Raw genomic sequence first — 20,138 nt, forward strand, 5'->3', positions numbered from 1 at the left:
AATGTCATGGACATACTGTAAACTCGTACTGCACAGGTTCTCCGATCTCATGGGATTTGTTCTCCTCCACTTCTCGATAGTACACTTGAGAAGGTTTGGCCAGTCTGCAGAAATAAAGCAGTAACACAGAGAGGTGAGTAATCCTGAGGAGGCATGTTTACACAGGGAGAGGAGTGGCAGGAGTTCAGCAACACAAGACCACACCATCTGTCACATGAGCATCATAAACCAATATAACGAGACACTTTATTTTCTATAATGGAAAGTTGTACTTACCCAAACACTTTCAAATAGAGCTCAAAGAAAACTCGAGCCTCTGCAACGATCTCTGAAATATTTTGCACGCTGATCCTAAAGCAACATAAATATAACAACGCTCATCATGAATTCAGGGATTACATTCCAGGCATGTAGCAGATGCTCTTATCCAGATCAGTATACAACATACCCAGAGCAGCCTGGGGATTAGGTGCCTTGCTCAAGGGCACTTCAGCCATCCCTGCTGGTTCAGGGAATCAAACCAGCAACCTTTTGGTCCCAAAGCATTAGACCATGGCTAATGATTTAATTTCAGCTTGCTTGAGCAAGGATGTCTCGAAAACATACTGCCCAGACCACTACATCCTGTATTTCTGAGCATATTACAGCTGAGGACAAAAGTTTGCACCCCCTCATGTTTTTTTTAATAGAAATAAATGAATATACAAATTAATTATAAATGACGGTGAAAATAAAATATGGGAATATAAGAAGACAATAACCAATAAGGTGAAACAAAAAAGATTTCCGTAAAGTGTCAGATTTCAGAAAGAGGTCTGTGTGAGGTGAAGTGGTGGACCATGGGAGATGGTTTGAGGGTTTGGAAAGGAAAGAGAACTAAGATGATCTAAAATCTGTTCAGAGGGTATGAGATTGTTATAAAGACAAAGGGCCTTACAGCCCAGTTCCACAATGCCAATAACTATAAATAAATGGGTCCCCTGCAATTTATGTGGTTGGTGGTCACACCAGACTGATAACGATACCTATATCCCAGGCCTGGGTTTATCCATATCGGTGAAATTGCTTCTGGAGCGATTTTTTTTTCCCCAGGCCTGGACCTGATAAGGTAAGATATTTTAATTGTGAACTTCAGTAGTCCAAACATTTAACTGTTTTCTACTTCTTAATTTTTTATCCATATGAACTCAGGAATCAATCTGTAATATACTGAAACATCCATGACCAATTCGTAAATTATTAGCATCCGTGATGCAGCCGTATTACAATCCGTAACCACTCTGTATTTTGCATCCTTTTTTATTAGATTTCCATAATTCGTGACCTTTCCGTATTTTATCATGGGTTGTTTTGAAGTCCAAGCTTTACAGTATGACCTGGAATAATGTGCTACTACATGGAAAAAACTTCCATGACTATTCCTAAGTTGCATGTGTTTATTTCCCTGAGTGTCAGGACCAAGTGATATAGTCAGGATTATAGTTGTGGTGTTTCTGCTCCAGACTGGAACTAAATTCAGACAGAGGGAGAGTCAGAGTTGTAGTTATAGGTATAGTTATAGTTATTGGTGTTGTGGGATCGGGCTCTTATTTCATAAACATTTAGTAGAATTGTTTGTAGATGTTTTCACAGTCCATATGAAATTAACATTTCTCCCAGATTCTCTTAGATGAAAAGAAACATCTGTAAACCCAACACACCAAATGTCACCAAAGAGTTGCTTAATTTTGTCCTAGGGTATGCAAACTTTTGCACTTGACCTTCTTATATAATATAATGTAATTTTTAGTATAAATACAGAGGTGATTATAGAAAATCACGTGCACTGATTGGTCGAGAAATTCGGACTATGTCTCGATAATCACCTCGAGCGACTCGGCAAAATGGCGGCTGATCGCTTCATCGCCATACATGAGGAAGAATTACAAATGATGAAAGAAAATGCTGTTCCTAAAAGCACTAAAGATGCTATGAAGTTTGGTCTAAAACTATTCAAAGGTAAGGTGGAATTGTGATTTATTTAATCGATTTCAAAACAAACAATTTTATGTGACTCGGCATAGATAAGTGATGCAAGTCTGTGCCGTTATTGCATTTGCATGACGCTTTTGAAGTTTGAAATAATTTTTTTTAATATGATTTTTTTAAATAATCACCTGTGTATTTATACTAAAACAATTATCCACCTCAGACTCAGTGAATATCAGTGAATAATAACCTCAACTTCATCTCAGCTATTATTCACTGATATTCACTTCATCTTCAGTGAATAATTGTTAAAGATTATATTATGGAGTAATTTTATGTTAAATAACTTAAATATTGTGTCTCACGTCTGGAGGTTCAGTGTCACGTTGACATCCGTTATGCTCGGGGTCAGACGATCAGTGTTTAGCAAGAGATAAAATGTTTCCTAGAGAATTAATAATTAATCATATTCAATAAACAAAACCAGGGTAAGTAAATACAATAAATATAATTAACAGTTATTCCACGAAATCAAGTCGTACATGAACTGATGGCGGCTATAAGCCACGTACGACGAGATTGAGTGGAATAACTGTTTTATTCTATCCACATTCACAGGATTTTGAGAAACAGAGCATTTTTTTTTGCGAATTTGATCAATAAAAATTTTATACAAAACGTCTGACAAAATCAATTCCGCTTAGAATGTAAACAAACCGGCAAAATGACAGGAGGAATTTGTGGAAAATGCTATAATAATAATAATAATAATAATAATAATAATAATAATAATAATAATAATAATAATAATTCTTGAAAAATAAAATAAAAAAGATACGTTCTTATCAAATATGTTCATTCCATATTTTGTGTTTTTTTGTGTTTTTTAGGGTTTCGTTTTCAACTAGAGTTTTTATTTCATTCTTGGTTGGTTCAGCAACATGCTCCGCCATTTTGTTTTTCTCTACTCATGGTATATGAGCTGATATCCTAGTAGTAGAGTAGCCAATATCAGAGTGCATGATTGCTCATATCCAGTGAATGTGGATAGAATATATATTTTACCTCTGCATTTCTTTTGACAGGATTTCCTAAATCACATTCCACTCTCGTTTTATGCCCATCCACGTCACACTGCACTTTCTGCTTAAAAGAGACAAAAAAAAAAAAAGATTGGCATGGAGATGAAAACATGGAGTCACTGTAATGCCTGTGATGAAGAACACTTCAGACTTCAGGGAGTGCAGTTGGAGAACAATATCCACCATCAGTGTGGAGACTTTTCTTCCAATTTCAAATTTAATTCTAATTTTATTCTATATTGTGGCGGCACGGTGGTGTAGTAGTTAGCGCTGTCGCCTCCCAGCAAGAAGGTCCGGGTTCGAGCCCCGTGGCCGGCGAGGGCCTTTCTGTGCAGAGTTTGCATGTTCTCCCCGTGTCCGCGTGGGTTTCCTCCGGGTGCTCTGGTTTCCCCCACAGTCCAAAGACATGCAGGTTAGGTTAACTGGCGACTCTAAATTGACTGTAGGTGTGAATGTGAGTGTGAATGGTTGTCTGTGTCTATGTGTCAGCCCTGTGATGACCTGGCGACTTGTCCAGGGTGTACCCCGCCTTTCGCCCGTAGTCAGCTGGGATAGGCTCCAGCTTGCCTGCGACCCTGTAGAACAGGATAAAGCGGCTACAGATAATGAGATGAGATGAGATTCTATATTGTATCATCCATAACAGCCCACACTGGTCCACACTCATGTCCTCAATGTCTAAGTCAGCATTATTCCTTGACTTTCATTTTGATTGAGTTTTGTTTTATTCGGAAACTTACACTATCTTGTTTGAGGATGACCGATGATAAAGGTAGAGATTCTGGGAAGGTTGCAACCAGTTGAGCGAGATGAGCATCATCTCCTCCATGATTCGTGATTGTGATCTCCAGAGCTGTGTTCCCAGCACCGGGTGAGATTACAGCCATGCCATTCTCCCTTTAATACACAACATGGAGATCAAGCACAGAAAAAGCAAAGCACACTGAAGAGGGCTCTCTTTTCTGAGGCCCTGATTTGTTGAAGTTGTAAAGTATTAATGGAGGATTGCGTCTTTCAGATGAGTGAATTAGCTTGTTGTAAAACTGTATTAGGAGAAAAACAACCCTCCCATAAAAAAGCTAAGAACTCTTAATTTTCCAAAGAATATTGAAAGAACGTTTTGTTTTTTTCTAAAAGTCTACTTGTTATAAATCTGTAATCCGATGACTATTTTCTCTAGTCCAGCTGCCAGTTAAAGTATCCTAACCCTTTTAGTTAGGATGAACCTTAAAGGTCACCTATTATACCCCTTTTCCACAAGCTGACATGGTTCTCTGAGCGCTTAATGAAATATCTGAGATGCGCTTTGATCAAAATACCACAAGGATAAAACACCACAGCTCCTTCTCACCCTGTCTAAACAGCCCTGTTTAAAAAAAAACAGCTGATTTGAGTGCCTGTTCCTTTAAATGATAATGAGCCACTGTTTACCCCACCCCTTTTCTGTCAGCCAATCAGATAGCACTCTGCTCCCCTCGAGTTCACTGATGCCTCTTTTCCACCAAATCAGTTCCAGGGCTGGTTCAGGGCCAGTGCTGGTGCTGGTTCACAACTCGTTCAACTTGCGAACCAGCTGAGAACCAGTTTGCTTTTCCATAGCTCACGGTGCTAAGGGAAGCCACGTCATTACGTCGCTGTATACGTCAGTTACGTCGTTGTATACGTCATTACGTCGCTGTATACGTCAGTTACGTCGCTACGTTTGCATAAACCTTGGCACGAATATCGAAGCAAAAACAACACAGAAGAAGCAGCAGCAACAGCAGCAACAACAATAATAATAATGTTTCGATTACGTTCATTATGTCTTATATTAAATATAGTTAGTTTTTTTTTCTTTTTTTATCAGACATCTAGTTTTTGGGTTTGTTTACCTGACATGTTTCGACGTACGACTGTCGTCTTCCTCAGAGTGTCACCGGATGTTAATTGGTGACGCATCTTTTATCAGCTGATGTTTCTGAAGGCGTGGCCTTCCTGTCTGGATTGACAGGTCGGTCACGCTTTCTACTGTCTGTTCGTCCCCTGCAAGATGGCACTCTAGGTGTGGGAGAGCATGTATGCTCCCTCATCCCGGTTGATGGTCCTCGGGCTTCGCTTACGGATCTCTATGGCCTCCCTGATCCAGCACTGATGTTTGGTATCTTCTGGGGGAATGCCAGAGTCATCCGCACAGAAGATAACAAACATCAGCGCTGGATCAGGGAGGCCATAGAGATCCGTAAGCGAAGCCCGAGGACCATCAACCGGGATGAGGGAGCATACATGCTCTCCCACACCTGGAGTGCCATCTTGCAGGGGACGAACAGACAGTAGAAGGCGTGACCGACCTGTCAATCCAGACAGGAAGGCCACGCCTTCAGAAACATAAGCTGATAAAAGATGCGTCACCAATTAACATCCGGTGACACTCTGAGGAAGACGACAGTCGTACGTCGAAACATGTCAGGTAAACAAACCCAAAAACTAGATGTCTGATAAAAAAAGAAAAAAAAAACTAACTATAAATAATAATAATGGATGACTTCGTGTTTGTACAGCTGCAGCTTCTCGTCGCTTAAAAATGGCGATCTTTCGCGGTCTTGTTATTGTTGTTGGTCTTAACAACTCCGCCCCCCTGCTGACGTAAGCGGTTCTTTCCTCTGGCCCAGCAGAGAGTTGGTGCTAGCCTGGAACCAGTTTTTCTGGCCCCAGAGCCAGTTCTTTGTCAGTGGAAACAGAAAACCCGGTTCCAAACTAAGCACTGGCCCCGAACCAGCCCTGGAACTGCTTTGGTGGAAAAGGGGCATGAGAGGTTCAAAATCACTTTTCTCGACATCTTTTTGTGAAATCCTGTGTTCATTCACCCTTTTTTATTAGTTCACGGGGAACCATGAAGAAACTTTTTATCAGTTTTACGGTTTGATCAAGTCAAACAACCTAAAACAACGCAAGTGTGAGGCATTTTTCATGCAAGCAATGCACCTTCTCCATACAAATCCTTTGTCAACTGAGCTTTGGTAGACCACCAGCTAAAGATTTGAGTAACTAATGAGGCGGATGTGACGTCACATGAAACAGGAATATTTCTCGAACATTTTCCACCTGTTAGTTTAAAAAAATTTTAAGTATTTTAGGCAGCAGAACAGTGAAGTTACCTGGCTAGTGGTGAACATGAGTCCTGATGTCGGTCTTTGGTGCAGAAGTTGTACCTGAGCTGCAGGTTACTCTGACAGATATTATCACTTCCACAGCCAGGGTTCAAAAACGTGAACTGAAAATGTGAGAAAAGGTTCATTACAAAAAGCCGGATACGTCAGAGTTCATCTTTAATCATGATACACACTTTGGCTGTGCTTTCCTGAGGCTGGAGATCATTGAGCACTGGCTGGAGAGCAGGTAGAGAGCTTTGGCTCAGTGTCTGAGGAGGACTGTCCTGCGGCAGAGACACTGACACACTGACAGGGATTTCTGTAAGCTTGTCCTTGGTGTTGGCCTGGAGGTACAGACAATATTTCAAACTACAAAAAAAAAATATATATATATATATATATATATATATATATATATATATATATATATATATATATATATATACACAGTGGTGCTTGAAAGTTTGTGAACCCTTTAGAATTTTCTATATTTCTGCATAAATACGGCCTAAAACATCATCAGATTTTCACACAAGTCCTAAAAGTAGATAAAGAGAACCCAGTTAAACAAATGAGACAAAAATATTATACTTGGTCATTTATTTATTGAGGAAAATGATCCAATATTACATATCTGTGAGTGGCAAAAGTATGTGAACCTCTAGGATTAGCAGTTAATTTGAAGGTGAAATTAGAGTCAGGTGTTTTCAATCAGTGGGATGACAATCAGGTGTGAGTGGGCACCCTGTTTTATTTAAAGAACAGGGATCTATCAAAGTCTGATCTTCACAACACATGTTTGTGGAAGTGTATCATGGCACGAACAAAGGAGATTTCTGAGGACCTCAGAAAAAGCATTGTTGATGCTCATCAGGCTGGAAAAGGTTACAAAACCAGGATGGCTTGCCATCATTGATGGAACAATGAATTCTGAATTATACCAGCAAATTATAAAAGAAAATGTCAGGACATCTGTCCATGAACTGAATCTCAAGAGAAGGTGGGTCATGCAGCAAGACAATGACCCTAAGCACACAAGTCATTCTAGCAAAGAATGGTTAAAGAAGAATGAAGTTAATGTTTTGGAATGGCCAAGTCAAAGTCCTGACCTTAATCCAATTGAAATGTTGTGGAAGGACCTGAAGCGAGCAGTTCATGTGAGGAACACCACCAACATCCCAGAGTTGAAGCTGTTCTGTACGGAGGAATGGGCTAAAATTCCTCCAAGCCGGTGTGCAGGACTGATCAACAGTTACCGCAAACGTTTAGTTGCAGTTATTGCTGCACAAGGGGGTCACACCAGATACTGAAAGCAAAGGGTCACATACTTTTACCACTCACAGATGTGTAATATTGGAACATTTTCCTCAATAAATAAATGACCAAGTATAATATTTTGTCTCATTTGTTTAACTGGGTTCTCTTTATCTACTTTTAGGACTTGTGTGAAAATCTGATGATGTTTTAGGTCATATTTATGTAGAAATATAGAAAATTCTAAAGGGTTCACAAACTTTCAAGCACCACTGTATATATATATATATATATATATATATATATATATATATATATATAGACAGTGCATACGGAAAGTTTTTTTTTTTAAGTTTTCCAACCATTGGTGTCATCTTACAATGGATTCAACTCATTTTTTTCATCAAGCTACACAAAATTCTCCACAATCCCAAAGCAATCCAAATCAAAGTGTTTTGGAATGTCTTCTAAACATAATAAAAATAAAAGACTGATATCACATTTACATCAGCATTCATACCCTTCACTTCGTACTTGTACAATGACAGCATCAAGTCTTCTTAGGAATGATCCAACAAGCTTATCAGACCTTTCTTTCAGAGGTTTCTCCCATTTATCTTGGCAGAATTGTTCAAGCTCAGCCAGGTTAGATGAGGAACATCAGTGCACAGCTTTATTTGTTCTCTTGTTGAAACGTAAATCTTTGTCCCAGCCTGAGATCTTGTGCACTCTGGAAGATCTTCACCCAGGATTGCTCTACATGCTTCTGCATCTATCTGTCCCTCTATCCTGACTAGTCCGCCAGTCCATGTCACATCCTTGAAGCATGATGCTACCACCACCAGCATGTTTGACTGTAAGGATGCGATAAATGAGATGATGCTTAATGCCAGGTTTCCTCCAGAGTGGAACCGTCAGGGTCTTCTAGGCATTCAGAGAAGGCCCAAACATATCAGCGTTTCAAATTTAATTTCTTTCATTCTTTCATAATTTCATCATAATTATTCTCTTCTAATTTGGCCCCATTTTCTGTCAAATTTGCTTCAGAAATGAAAGGATTCAAATCCTGAAAACATTAAAATCGAGTTATCCAATGAGATTTTTTTGCTTATTGTGTCTAGGCTGAGAAGAGTTTAGAGCTGCTCACTCATTGGTTAGGATTTCATTGCTGGAACAGAAGGCCATGGCAGTGTATGTTATGTAGGAAGTGACAGATGAATTAACCAATCAGATTTTGATTTATAGTGGGAGGGACCAAAATTTTATCACCCTAGACCTTCTCGAAGGCCAATGCGAGTTTAACCATGAGTCGGCACCATCAGCGCAGCAGTGAAGTCACCTTCCAGCCAGTGTAGCATTCATCAGTAGTGTTAGCGAATGCTAATAAAGCAGTCAAGCCAGTGCTATCGAGAGCAAGTAGCACAGGCTAACGACCAAGAAACTAAGATTTCTGTCTCCAGACCCTTCTTCCACACTGCACACTCGCTACAGTATTTTTCACTCAGACTTAAGTATTCATCTCCCTATGTAATTTACTGAGTTATTTTTTAAATCAACACCGACAGCTACACACAATGGAGCGACCTGGCAGCCTGCCGCTAATCCCTTACAAAATCCTTTGCCCTGTTTCTTTTTTGGTGTCTGGCTAAGTTTTGGCTGAGCTCAAGTCCTAGCTCTAATAGTAACAGTTCTCCACTGACATCCTCCATGCATACCACTGGAAATTGTGGCCAAATAGATCAATCCTTTTTCATCAGCCCAGAGGATCTTGTTTCTCATGGCTGAGAGTCACTCCAAGTGGGCTCTGATGTGAGGGATGTGCTCTCTTCATGAGGAAAAGCTTCTGTCCGGCCACTCGCCTGGTGGACTGCTGCGCTGATGGTTATCCTTCTGTAAGGTTCTCTGTAAGATTCTGTCTCCACAAAGAAACTCTGGATCTCATTCAGTGACCTTTGGCTTCTTGGTTACCTGTTTGACCAAAACCCTTCTAATCTACGGTTACTCATTTTAGCTGGATGGCCAGATCCAGACTGGATGAGTCCAGATTTCTTCTGTTTGGGAATGATGGAGGCTCTTGGGTGCTTTCAATGCTGCAGAAGTTTTCTTTTGACCCTCCCCAGATCTGTGCTTTGACAAAATCCTGTCTCACAGGTCTACAGACAATTCTCTTGACCTCATGGCTTGGTTTTCTCTTTGACATTTTGGTTTTGGTGTCTTCATGGCAGATTTTATCCCTTTATTTGGCAAACACTGTCCTATATGTTCATATAAGTTAGGTAAGAATAAATATGATGAAAAGCCATGGATCACTAGGGGGTTACAAAATGCCTGTAAAAAGAAAAACCTACTGTACAAGCAGTTTCTAAAAACCAGAACCAAGGAGTCTGAATGCAAGTATAAAAAATATAAGAATAAACTTACTAATATATTAAGAATTAGTAAGAAGGACTACTACCATGGAAAATTGGAACAATATAGAAATGCTACTAAAGACACTTGGAAAATTCTAAATAGCATCCTTAAAAATAGTACTGGTAAACTAGGATATCCTAATTATTTTCTTAAGAATAATCAACCGATCTCAAGTGTAACAAAAGAGACAGCAAATTAATTTAATCACTACTTTGTCAATGTTGGATACAACCTAGCCAAGGATATTGATGACCCGAAAGAAAAGGATGGGATTGATCAAAACATTATTGATATAAATCCAGACACCATCTTCCTAAGGAAAATAGAAGAGAAGGAACTAGTAGATGTTGTACGTAAATTTAAAAATAAAAGATCAACTGATTATACTGATATTGATATGACATTAGTAAAAGATATTATTGAATATATTGCAAAACCACTAACATACAGTGGTGCTTGAAAGTTTGTGAACCCTTTAGAATTTTCTATATTTCTGCATAAATATGACCCAAAACATCATCAGATTTTCACACAAGTCCTAAAAGTAGATAAAGAGAACCCAGTTAAACAAATGAGACAAAAATATTATACTTGGTCATTTATTTATTGAGGAAAATGATCCAATATTACATATCTGTGAGTGGCAAAAGTATGTGAACCTCTAGGATTAGCAGTTAATTTGAAGGTGAAATTAGAGTCAGGTGTTTTCAATCAATTGGATGACAAATCAGGTGTGAGTGGGCACCCTGTTTTATTTAAAGAACAGGGATCTATCAAAGTCTGATCTTCACAACACATGTTTGTGGAAGTGTATCATGGCATGAGCAAAGGAGATTTCTGAGGACCTCAGAAAAAGCGTTGTTGATGCTCATCAGGCTGGAAAAGGTTACAAAACCATCTCTAAAGAGTTTGGACTCCACCAATCCACAGTCAGACAGATTGTGTACAAATGGAGGAAATTCAAGACCATTGTTACCCTCCCCAGGAGTGGTCAACCAACAAAGATCACTCCAAGAGCAAGGCGTGTAATAGTTGGCAAGGTCACAAAGGACCCCAGGGTAACTTCTAAGCAACTGAAGGCCTCTCTCACATTGGCTAATGTTCATGTTCATGAGTCCACCATCAGGAGAACACTGAACAACAATGGTGTGCATGGCAGGGTTGCAAGGAGAAAGCCACTGCTCTCCAAAAAACTTGCTGCTTGTCTGCAGTTTGCTGAAGATCATGTGGACAAGCCAGAAGGCTATTGGAAAAATGTTTTGTGGACGGCTGAGGCCAAAATAGAACAATTTGGTTTAAATGAGAAGCGTTAAGTTTGGAGAAAGGAAAACACTGTATTCCAGCATAACAACCTTATCCCATCTGTGAAACATGGTGGTGGTAGTATCGTATTTTGGGCCTGTTTTGCTGCATCTGGGCCAGGACGGCTTGCCATCATTGATGGAGCAATGAATTCTGAATTATACCAGGGAATTCTAAAGGAAAATGTCAGGACATCTGTCCATGAACTGAATTTCAAGAGAAGGTGGGTCATGCAGCAAGACAACGACCCTAAGCACACAAGTCGTTCTACCAAAGAATGGTTAAAGAAGAATAAAGTTCATGTTTTGGAATGGCCAAGTCAAAGTCCTGACCTTAATCCAATCAAAATGCTGTGGAAGGACCTGAAGCGAGCAATTCATGTGAAGAAACCCACCAACATCCCAGAGTTGAAGCTGTTCTGTATGGAGGAACGGGCTAAAATTCCTCCAAGCCGGTGTGCAGGACTGATCAACAGATACCGGAAACATTTACTTGCAGTTATTGCTGCACAAGGGGGTCACATCAGATACTGAAAGCAAAGGTTCACATACTTTTGCCACTCACAGATATGTAATATTGGATCATTTTCCTCAATAAATAAATGACCAAGTATAATATTTTTGTCTCATTTGTTTAACTGGGTTCTGTTTATCTACTTTTAGGACTTGTGTGAAAATCTGATGATGTTTTGGGTCATATTTTTGCAGAAATATAGAAAATTCTAAAGGGTTCACAAACTTTTAAGCACCACTGTATATTTGTAATCAATCACTTCAGACCAGCATATTTCCCAAGACAATGAAAATAGCAAAGGTTATACCTATGTACAAAAATGGTGACACATATTTTCAATTTATAGACCAATTTCTCGTCTTCCTCAGTTTTCCAAAATACTTGAAAAATTATTTGTAAACAGACGGGATAAATTCATAGAAAAACAATGTCTTGACCGACCATCAATATGGCTTTAGAACAAATTGATCGACTACCATGGCAGTTATGAATCTAACAGAACAGATATCAACAGCAATAGACAAAAAGGAATTTACAATTGCATGTTCGTTGATTTAAGAAAAGCATTTGATACAACTGATCATAAACTACTTATGGACAAACTTGAAAGATATGGTATCAGAAGAATGGCTTATAAATGGATTAATAATTATCTAGAAAACAGAAAACAGGATGTACAATTAAATAATGTGAAATCAGATTTTATGAATATAACTTGCGGAGTGCCTCAAGGTTCAGTCTTGGGACCCAAGTTATTTATATTATATATAAATGATATTATGAACATATGAAGGGTTTTAAATTTTGTTTTGTTTGCTGATGACAAACTTATTTTGTTCCAGAAAAGACTTGGAGAAACTGCGTAAAACAGTACAAAAAGAATTACTAACTTTGAAAAGATGGTTTGATATTAATAAGTTATCACAAAATCTAAATAAAACAAAATTTATAATTTTTGGAAATTGTAAAATTAACTGTCTAGTACGTATTTTAATAGATAATACAGAAATAGAACATGTATATGATAACAAATTCCTAGGTGTACTTATTGATCACCAGCTCTGCTGGAAGGCACATGTTAAACATGTAAAAACAAAAATGTCCAAGTCTATTGCAGTACTTCATAAAAATAAACACATTCTAAGCCAAAAATCATTGCACTTACTTTATAATTCTCGGCTTGTTCCATACATAACTTATTGTGTGGAGGTCTGGGGAAATGCATGTACAGTGGTGCTTGAAAGTTTGTGAACCCTTTAGAATTTTCTATATTTCTGCATAAATATGACCTAAAACATCATCAGATTTTCACACAAGTCCTAAAAGTAGAAAAAGAGAACCCAGTTAAACAAATGAGACAAAAATATTATACTTGGTCATTTATTTATTGAGGAAAATGAACCAATATTACATATCTGTGAGTGGCAAAAGTATGTGAACCTCTAGGATTAGCAGTTAATTTGAATTTTAAATTAGAGTCAGGTGTTTTCAATCAATGGGATGACAATCAGGTGTGAGTGGACACCCTGTTTTATTTAAAGAACAGGGATCTATCAAAGTCTGATCTTCACAACACATGTTTGTGGAAGTGAATCATGGCATGAATAAAGGAGATTTCTGAGGACCTCAGAAAAAGTGTTGTTAATGCTCATCAGGCTGGAAAAGGTTACAAAACCATCTCTAAAGAGTTTGGACTCCACCAATCCACAGTCAGACAGATTGTGTAGAAATGGAGGAAATTCAAGACCATTGTTACCCTCCCCAGGAGTGGTCGACCAACAAAGATCACTCCAAGAGCAAGGCGTGTAATAATCAGCTAGGTCACAAAGGACCCCAGGGTAACTTCTAAGCAACTAAAGGTTTCTCTCACATTGGCTAATGTTAAAGTTCATGAGTCCACCATCAGGAGAACACTGAACAACAATGGTGTGCATGACAGGGTTGCAAGGAGAAAGCCACTGCTCTCCAAAAAGAACATTGCTGCTCGTCTGCAGTTTGCTAAAGATCACGTGGACAAGCCAGAAGGCTATTGGAAAAATGTTTTGTGGATGAATGCGACCAAAATAGAACTTTTTGGTTCAAATGAGAAGCGTTATGTTTGGAGAAAGGAAAACACTGCATTCCAGCATAAGAACCTTATCCCATCTGTGAAACATGGTGGTGGTAGTATCATGGTTTGGGCCTGTTTTTCTGACTCTGGGCCAGGAGGGCTTGCCATTATTGATGGAACAATGAATTCTAAATTATACCAGCAAATTCTAAAGGAAAATATCAGGACATCTGTCCATGAACTGAATCTCAAGAGAAGGTGGGTCATGCAGTAAGATAATGACCCTAAGCACACATCATTCTAGCAAAGAATGGTTAAAGAAGAATAAAGTTAATGTTTTGGAATGGCCAAGTCAAAGTCCTGACCTTAATCCAATGGAAATGTTGTGGAAGGACCTGAAGTGAGCAGTTCATGTGAAGAAACCCACCAACATCCCAGAGTTGAAGCTGTTCTGTATGGAGGAACGGGCTAAAATTCCTCCAAGCTGGTGTGCAGGACTGATCAACAGTTACCGCAAACGTTTAGTTGCAGTTATTGCTGCACAAGGGGGTCACACCAGATACTGAAAGCAAAGGTTCACATACTTTTGCCGCTCACAGATATGTAATATTAGATCATTTTCCTCAATAAATAAATGACCAAGTATAATATTTTTGTCTCATTTGTTTAACTGGGTTCTCTTTATCTACTTTTAGGACTTGTGTGAAAATCTGATGATGTTTTAGGTCGTATTTATGCAGAAATATAGAAAATTCTAAAGGGTTCACAAACTTTCAAGCACCACTGTAAAACAACCACAAACCTGATCTTCATATTGCCGAAAAGAGCTATTAGGATCATATACAAAGTATGTTATAGTGAACCAACCAATCAACTGTTTATAAACTTGAATATCCTTAAATTTTGTGATTTTGTGGATTACAAAATTGCTCAATTTATGTTTAAAATCAAAAACAAAACTGCCCCTGACTGTTTTCAGAGGTTCTTTCAAATCAGAGAGAGTCATTATGAATTGAGAGGAACTCATATGTTAAAACAAAGTTCAAAACAAATGTGAAACAGAGGTGTAGATCTATAACAGGAGTTAATTTATGAAATGATCTTGAAAATGAAATTAAACTGTGTAACACACTTAAATACGGAAGCCGCGAGAGGCCCTTCATATAATCTTTTTTTATTCACCTTGTTATCCCGAGATAACGACATAATTAATTCAGGATCTCGAGAAAACAACACAACTAATTCGAGATCTCGAGAAAACAAAACCGTTATTTCGAGATCTCGAGAAAACAAAACAATTATTTCATGATCTCAGCTGGATCACTGTATCTCCTTCGGTAGAGACGAAGCCGGGCCAGTCTTCTGTGGAGGTGCCGCGGACTAATTTTGAAATTATCCCTTAATGCAATCTCTCCCTGTGTCAACCCCTGATCAAAATATTGCCTTATTAGGTGATCGATTATTCCAGACATTCTAATGACCAAAGTTGCGTCTATACAGAATGAGAAATAGCCCCAAAGTCAGCATATCACAAGTCTCTTGGCGCACCTGAATGAACCATTTCTCAGCTGTTTACTCAAGATCATGAAATAATTGTTTTGTTTTCTCGAGATCACGGAATAATTGTTTTGTTTTCTCGAGATCTCGAAATAACGGTTTTGTTTTCTCGAGATCTCGAATTAGTTGTGTTGTTTTCTCGAGATCCTGAATTAATTATGTCGTTATCTCGGAATAACGGTTTTGTTTTCTCGAGATCTCGAATTAGTTGTGTTGTTTTCTCGAGATCCTGAATTAATTATGTCGTTATCTCGGGATAACAAGGTGAATAAAAAAACAAGGATTATATGAAGGGCCTCTCTCGGCTTCCGTACTTAAAGGCTTTAAAAAAGCATACAAACATAAGACTATCAGTCAATACAAAACCGAGATATGAAATATGTTTGGGAAAAAATGATTTGATTTAAATTTGATCCAGCTACTTGATATGTAATGCTACAGAATCCGAAAACGTCAAAATTAATACGTATGTTTTGGTGTTCATTTGAAATTGAAAGCTGTAAAATTGTATTGAACAAAATGTAACAGATACTATTGTTACTATTATAATTTTATTTTGGTTTTTTTTCCTTTTTGTTTCTTTCCTTAATTCCTTTGGCATAAAAAAAGAAAAAGAGAGTCTTTAAATTATGAAATGTGATAAGGGTAGACGCAATAAGCTTTTGCTTCAGTCGAATCCTTTTCGGTCTTTCTTGCTGATATGTATGTAGCCAGTGTGTATGTTATTGAAAGTTGAAATGACCGAAATAAATAATTAAATCTAAATCTAAACATACACTTTATATAGACAGGTGTTGCTTTTGTAATTATGCCCAATCGGTCAATTAGGCACAGGCTGATGGAAGAAGGATCATCCAGAGGTCAATGGTGAATATCATAACCAAGGGTTTGAAGACTTAAATGTGATATTTTGGTGCTTTATTTTAGATAAATGTACAAAACATTCCATTTGTCATTGTGGAGTGTTGTGTAGATTGATGGGAAAAATGAATTGAATCCATTTTAAGATGAGTCTGAAACATATCATCGCTGCCATTCGTATATGAGTATGGTGTCTGAATGGATTAATGGAACACAGGTTCAGCTATGACCAATCTGTTGATTGTCTCATCACCATTGGGTGGTGGCCTTCCTATGTTCATGGCGCACGGATTCTTCAATAAGTCTAGTTTCCTCAAAGTGAAGGACACCGTCGCGGGTTATGTTTTTCCAAACATGCAGATCCATTGCTAGTTGATCCTACTCTTTAGGATTGATTCCACATTTCAGCAGGGAGGACTTTAGAAGGTCCTTGTGCCTTTTCTTTGGAGCGCCCACTGGCCTACTACCATGAGACAGCTGCGAGAAGTAGATTTGTTTAGGAAGACGATAGTCTGGCATTCTACAGAGGTGACCAGCCCACATTAGCCAATGATGCAGAAACATAAAGTGTGGAAAACATACGGTACCAAAGGGTCTGAAAACTTTCTATACACACTGTAATAACACAGTGAAAAGAAAAGGAAACGCAGAAGGTTTAGTACCCGGAGCCGGAGGCGGCTTTGTACACATTGTTTTTGACCTTGTGTCTGGAGCACAATGTTTCCTTGAGGATTGTTCTGGAAAACTAGGCGGGACCGATGACCATCCTGAACCCACTGTTCATCAGCATTCAGCTTGTACAGGATCTCTACAGGAGCATAGAGATGAAATTAAAAGGCTCATAAAGCAAACTGAGTAGTCTGAACTTACACGGGTCATTCTAGAATTCGGCGTACATTTTGTGTTGCCAAGAGAAACCTTCAGTTATTTTTTCAATGATGCAAATTATGACAAACTTTCACCAATAGCAATGCTTGATGTACATTTTGGACCCAATTTATCCATAAAATATTAACTAAATGACTCCCACCCCTCCCCCCACATTATTGGCCATCTTCAACTCCTGATTCATCGATTCAACTCGAATAAAAATAAGTGATTCGGTCTAACAATCTGGTTTTGGGGGCTTATTCTATTAACTGTTATAAAATCATCTCATCTCATCATCTCTAGCCGCTTTATCCTTCTACAGGGTCGCAGGCAAGCTGGAGCCTATCCCAGCTGACTACGGGCGAAAGGCGGGGTACACCCTGGACAAGTCGCCAGGTCATCACAGGGCCGACACATAGACACAGACAACCATTCACACTCACATTCACACCTACGGTCAATTTAGAGTCACCAGTTAACCTAACCTGCATGTCTTTGGACTGTGGGGGAAACCGGAGCACCCGGAGGAAACCCATGCGGACACGGGGAGAACATGCGAACTCCACACAGAAAGGCCCTCGCCGGCCCCGGGGCTCGAACCCAGGACCTTCTTGCTGTGAGGCGACAGCGCTAACCACTACACCACCGTGCCGCCTGGAATATTTTTTAACGGTTCTAATGGTCTTGTCAACTCTGTTGACTCTGTTATAAAATCCACAAAGATTTTTAATAATAATCCACATGACACCTGCACCAAGTGATGTCACTTCCTCTGGCGGAAAATTTCAGAAAGGCAATGAGGTATGTTATATGTCTTCTTTCATTAATTTGAACAAAATGTTGAGGATTTTACACCAACAGTAGATTAATCATTCGTCAAATCTGTTACTGTGATATCGCCGTGAATATCTCACTCATTTTGTAAAAACAATAATGTGATTAAAATCCATAACGATTTGTTTTTATACATGCCGTGTGGTAGCTAGTTTGAGGTTAGCATGTGGAGTTAAGACACAAAATGGTGGACACTGTCAACTCTGTTATTGTCGAGTCTGTTTGTGGATTGCCCAGTTTAGTGATAACAGAGTTGACAATGACTGACTTTTTTTTTCTTCTTTCAACACTTGAAATGTACCCGCAATTATAGAATGGACCGTATACATATCATCTATATAATAAGCAGCATTGTTTGTCTTGAGCTAACGTCGCCATTTCTCGATGGATTTTCACCAAATTTGGCAAGGAGGTCCAGGGATGACCCAGAATTTTGGAGATATAAACAAAATTCATGTACGAGCCCCAGGGAAGTCCCTGGGGGGCACAACATCCACTCACACCCTCCCTCAATGCCTTTCACATTACATTTATCAACACAAACTCTCGACAGATCTTCACTAAACTTGGCATGTACGTACAGGAGATTGCTAAATTGTGGTTGAACTCAAATTCCATATTTTGGCCCCAGAGGGTCCCCAGTGGGCCCCTGGGTGGTGGATGTTTGTATTTTTGTTTGTCTTGGGTTAACATCACCAGTTCTCGACGGATCGTCACCAAATTTGGCATGGAAATCTAGGTGCAACCCAGAATTTTGCAAAACCTGGGTAATGTTGGGTAACCTGCTTGTTACATTATATACATAATATCAAAGCTATGGGAAGCCATGGCCTAATGGTTAGAGAAGCAGCTTTAGGGCCAAAAGGTTGCTGGTTTGATTCCCTGGACCAGCAAGAATGGCTGAAGTGCCCTCAAGCAAGGCATCTAAACCCCCAGGCAGCTCTGGGTATTTTGTATGTCGCTTTGAATAAGAGCAACATACTAAATGTCTGTAATGTAATATTTCTTCACTCATCCATCGGGCTTCATCTGTTCTACAGAAATGTAAAGTATTTATCAGTCATTTATAAAGCTGTGTGTGATTGGTGTCAAAGGTCAAACAGGGAACTAAAACTTCTCTCCAGATTAGATTAGATTAGATTAGATTAGATAAAGCTTTATTGATCCCTTTGGGCGGGTTCCCTCAGGGAAATCGAGATTCCAGCAGCATCATTACAGATAAAAAGAGAAAAGAAATAGAGAAAACTTCTAGATAAATTAAAATAAATTAAGTATTTACAGATACAAATATATAAAAAGAATAAGATATGGGGAAGAGAGGAAGGGGGGGAAATAAATAAATAAATAAATAAATAAATAAAGGTGGGGGGGTGGCGGTAGGAGAGATATTGCACATTGTCCTGTATTTACACAAGTTTAGTAACAGCTTTATCCTGATGAGGGTGGATGGGATGCCAATGCATCACAGGGCACCGTGCACACATACTGTACATTCACATCTTGGACAGAGAATCCACCTCCTGGGATGTGAGAGGAAACCAGAGAACGTCCTTTTGTAGCGCGCCATTTAATTTGTATGTTCATAACCAAACAGTATTGCACTCACCCAGTCTGGGGTTATACGTCTCTGGGTAGGTCGTGTAGGAGAAGCAGGATTCAGCTGTTATAACACTGAAAGATTTCCATGTAGGCATTAAGTAAAAATGCCAGACACATTTTCCAAAGTCCAGAATGAAGATGAAAAATTGGACTGCAAAGAGTTTGTTTTTTGTATGTGTGGTTTTTCCTCACCAGTGACCTTTCTGGCAGTCTCCTTCCTGGAAGTTAATTTCACGAGGTGTTAACGTCAAGGTTTTCTCCATGCTAATGATTGGTTTAGCTCTTAAACATAAAATGAAATCCAGTATTACAAAATCACAAAAGCCAAGTTTGCTGGACATAGGATGTGTGTGAAAGGAAACTGAAAATAGTGTGTTACCTGTAGACCAGTACACTGTCAGAAAGTGAGCCCACGGCTAAGTCTGGATAGCTGTTCCCATCTATATCCATGTTTCCAGCCAGGGAATAGCCAAACAGCTTGATTCTATGGGGTTTACCCTGTAAAACCTCCAGAAAGAGAACATTACAGATGAAAATGGTTCTTTCCACTGGCACAGCATAGCATATTTCAGACTGAATAAATAATTTTCACCTACTTGGTTCTCTTTTTGTGAAAAGTGTCCAGTTTTGCCAAGGTAAATGTACACTGCACCATCACCATCATTATCATAAGGTGCTCCAACTGCAAAATCTGTCAAAATCAAT

At 38.9% G+C, this 20,138-nt stretch overlaps 1 protein-coding gene across 2 annotated transcripts in view; it reads right to left on the bottom strand.

Annotated features, from left to right (window-relative positions):
- The window catches only part of itga6l (integrin, alpha 6, like), a 52,401-nt gene that overhangs the window by 14,627 nt on the left and 17,636 nt on the right, over nt 1-20,138 (bottom strand). For both annotated transcript variants that reach the window (XR_009655192.1, XM_060927246.1), the window contains exons 8-19: nt 20,030-20,124; nt 19,813-19,940; nt 19,626-19,715; nt 19,441-19,505; nt 16,793-16,938; nt 6,376-6,525; nt 6,188-6,303; nt 3,791-3,947; nt 3,034-3,111; nt 2,334-2,413; nt 277-351; nt 17-104 (exon numbers count right to left, since the gene is read on the bottom strand). Coding sequence is in view for 1 of the 2 variants with exons in the window: in XM_060927246.1 (XP_060783229.1) it covers nt 17-104; nt 277-351; nt 2,334-2,413; nt 3,034-3,111; nt 3,791-3,947; nt 6,188-6,303; nt 6,376-6,525; nt 16,793-16,938; nt 19,441-19,505; nt 19,626-19,715; nt 19,813-19,940; nt 20,030-20,124 (1,268 nt within the window). In the remaining variant the exon portion in view is untranslated. The remainder of the gene's footprint in view (nt 1-16; nt 105-276; nt 352-2,333; nt 2,414-3,033; nt 3,112-3,790; nt 3,948-6,187; nt 6,304-6,375; nt 6,526-16,792; nt 16,939-19,440; nt 19,506-19,625; nt 19,716-19,812; nt 19,941-20,029; nt 20,125-20,138) is intronic.

The sequence above is a fragment of the Neoarius graeffei genome, chromosome 8 (genome assembly GCF_027579695.1).
Source record: "Neoarius graeffei isolate fNeoGra1 chromosome 8, fNeoGra1.pri, whole genome shotgun sequence".
In the NCBI taxonomy this organism is placed as follows: domain Eukaryota; kingdom Metazoa; phylum Chordata; class Actinopteri; order Siluriformes; family Ariidae; genus Neoarius; species Neoarius graeffei.